Source organism: Adiantum capillus-veneris, chromosome 1 (assembly GCF_014529385.1).
Source record: "Adiantum capillus-veneris isolate H3 chromosome 1, ASM1452938v2, whole genome shotgun sequence".
Taxonomy (NCBI): Eukaryota; Viridiplantae; Streptophyta; class Polypodiopsida; order Polypodiales; family Pteridaceae; genus Adiantum; species Adiantum capillus-veneris.
The window spans coordinates 33,355,186-33,357,910 of NC_140931.1; the positions used below are offsets into that span (position 1 = coordinate 33,355,186).

Genomic DNA, 2,725 nt, shown 5'->3' on the forward strand with positions numbered 1-2,725 from the left:
ATTTATGAAATAAAGCATTATGGTGCAAGTGGATATAGCTTTTTGTGTTGTGAGCACTGCGAGAGTGCTCTAAAGAAGAGCTTTAAGAAACTATCATAGGTGCTACCATCTTGTAAAATGTGGGCACACTTCGCTCTATCATCCCCATACCTCGACAAAAGATGTTGTCCATGTTTCGCTTCAAGGACGTTGTTGCAAGATAGTGCTAGCTTCAAGAAACTAACATAGGTGCGACCATTTGGAAAAATGTGGCCACACTTCACTTTATCATCCCCATGCCTTGGTGAAGATGTCGTCCATGTTTGGCTTCTCATCTATGACAGTGCTTGCTTTACATGGAGGCACGTGCATAACTTTAGGATGGACCACGCTCTTCGTAGTTTCATGTTTATCCACCTAGCAAGTGTTCCATGTTTTAATATCATTTTTTTGAAGGTTTATATAATGTTTCTTAAGTTTTTTTCACAAGTAAATTGGAGAAACACCAAAATTTGAATGTTTAAACGCTTGATTTAAGTTCGGTAATAACATCGGTAATATCTGCAGATATAAGCACGATAATATTTAAAATACAAAGATCCCCCTCCCCCTTGTTCTCCTCTCTCTCCCAAGTCTAGCCCATTTTGGACTCTCTCTACAAAACGCGATAAATGACTGCGGTAAATGATTTAAGATTTCCATACTGATAGGAGTCAATAGTCATAACAATTACACTATGCAAAAATTTGAGGCAAATCCATTCCAACATGATATAAGGGTATATTGGTTTTTTATTTTGCAATTTGAAGGAAATTTCCACAAATTAGAAGGGACTTCGGTAATTTTTTTCAGTAATATGTATTCAGCATTGCCAACTCTTTCGTTTCCCCGACTTTTCCCATTACCTTTTGTTTTTGCAGATCGCGACATTGCTTTTTGGCGTTGTAGATCACAGCATCAGAGACGCAGAGATCGAGGGTTTCATTCATTGCCACGAGAGACGAGAGAGACTCGACGCAGAAAAGCATCAGAATGGAGGACTTATTCGAGATGAAGGAGGAGCTAGCGCGAGGCCTTCAAGGCGTGGTCCGCCTCTGCACTCACAGAACTATGGGCCACGATTTCGCCTGCAAATCCACCTTCTTTGAGGAGCCCGCCTCCTCCGCAGCTCGCCTAGCCCTTGCTGAAGTCAACGCCCTCGCTGCCGTGAGCACCCACCCCAACATCGTAGACCTCTTCGCCCATTTCGAGCAGCCCTCGGCCATTCATGTCATCCTCGAGCTCTGTCGGGGCGGCAACCTCTTCCACCATCTCTCTCAAAGGCAAACAGAGCTTATGAGTAGTACGCATTCTTGGCATCATGCAGAAGGGCCACATAATACACATACAGATTGCAGACCTGCAGCCAGCCGACAACATCATGAGTCCTCCATGTCACAAGAATGTTTTGTTGATCCGCTTACTCATTGGCCTCTTTCAGAATTCGAGGCTGCACAGATCTTTGCTGCTGCTCTGCGCGCGGTGTCTTACTGCCATGACCATGGCTTCATGCATGGTGACATCAAGCTTGAGAACCTTCTTTTGCCTACAGAGGCGTGCAGCTATGATGAAATCAAACTTAGCGATTTTGGGTTCGCATCACGCTTCTACATTGCGAAACTCGGACGCACAGCGGTGCAAGGAAGGCAAGGGACATTGCCTTATATGGCACCAGAGACGATAAATAGTGTGGATGAATCAAATTACGACGAAAAGGCAGACATTTGGAGCTTAGGGGTGCTCCTATATCTTCTTCTTTGCGGCGAGTTCCCATTCCAAGGAAAAGAGTCGGAAGATGTGCTGAATGCTATGAGCATTTTGAAATCGCCCAACTGGGAGCAAATCAGCATCGTGTCGCCCAATGCATCATCTCTGGCTAGGGACCTGCTCAAAAGGATGCTTCATCTCAACCCATTGAAGAGGTACTGTGCTAAGTCGCTGCTTACACATCCCTGGCTCCAATATTATGGTCTTGCGGGCCAGGTGCCGATTTCGCGGGAATCTGAATATCTGCGTGAGCGCTTGCTGCAATCACATCAAGAAATTCGAGGAACAAAATTTTTGCACCAATCACATGGGGATAGTCAACGAATGAACTCTTCGCAAGAACCACAACACCCGATCGAGGCTAACTAAAGATGATTTCTGCAATTGGTAATCCAGTGCTATATTGCTGATGGAGAACCAGCTCAAGGATTGATGGTTATTTGCACAAGAAGTTTTGAACAAATTCTCATTGTAATTCCCACATTGTGACTTACCTCAACATCATGAGTTTGTGTGAGGGAGGCACAGCATACCTAGCTAGGTATGCGGTGCCTCTTGAGCAGAAGCTCATGATGTTATGCATTGTATGAAAAACATTGAAAAAGACTCTATTTTTCTACATGAGAATAGTTCTAAATCTTCTTGTGAATTGCAAGTGATAAGCTTCAGAGTAACGTGCATTCAACATTAACATCTGCAGGATACTCCTGAAATTTTGAACTTGAAGTGATGATGAGGTTGGTATATGTGTATGGTCATCATCTTGTTGAACAATGTGCTATTAATGTTAACTCTTTTTTGGCAAACAGATATGTCCCTCCTCCAGCTAATTAAGACCAATATACTCCACTTGGATATGGATGTAGTCTTGGATAGTAAGAGAATGGTGTCATTTTAGGAACTTCAATATTTTCTTAGATTGGATAGGAAAACGGTGTGT

The 2,725-nt window shown here is 43.3% G+C and overlaps 1 protein-coding gene across 1 annotated transcript; it reads left to right on the forward strand.

The window, feature by feature from the left end:
* The first annotated feature begins 915 nt into the window (after positions 1 to 915).
* On the forward strand, positions 916 to 2,301 carry LOC147464526 (uncharacterized). Its single transcript, XM_086509532.1, has one exon. It carries the CDS (start codon positions 1,012 to 1,014, stop codon positions 2,152 to 2,154), a length of 1,143 nt encoding a protein of 380 aa, XP_086365658.1. The 5' UTR covers positions 916 to 1,011; the 3' UTR covers positions 2,155 to 2,301.
* Positions 2,302 to 2,725: the final 424 nt, after the last annotated feature.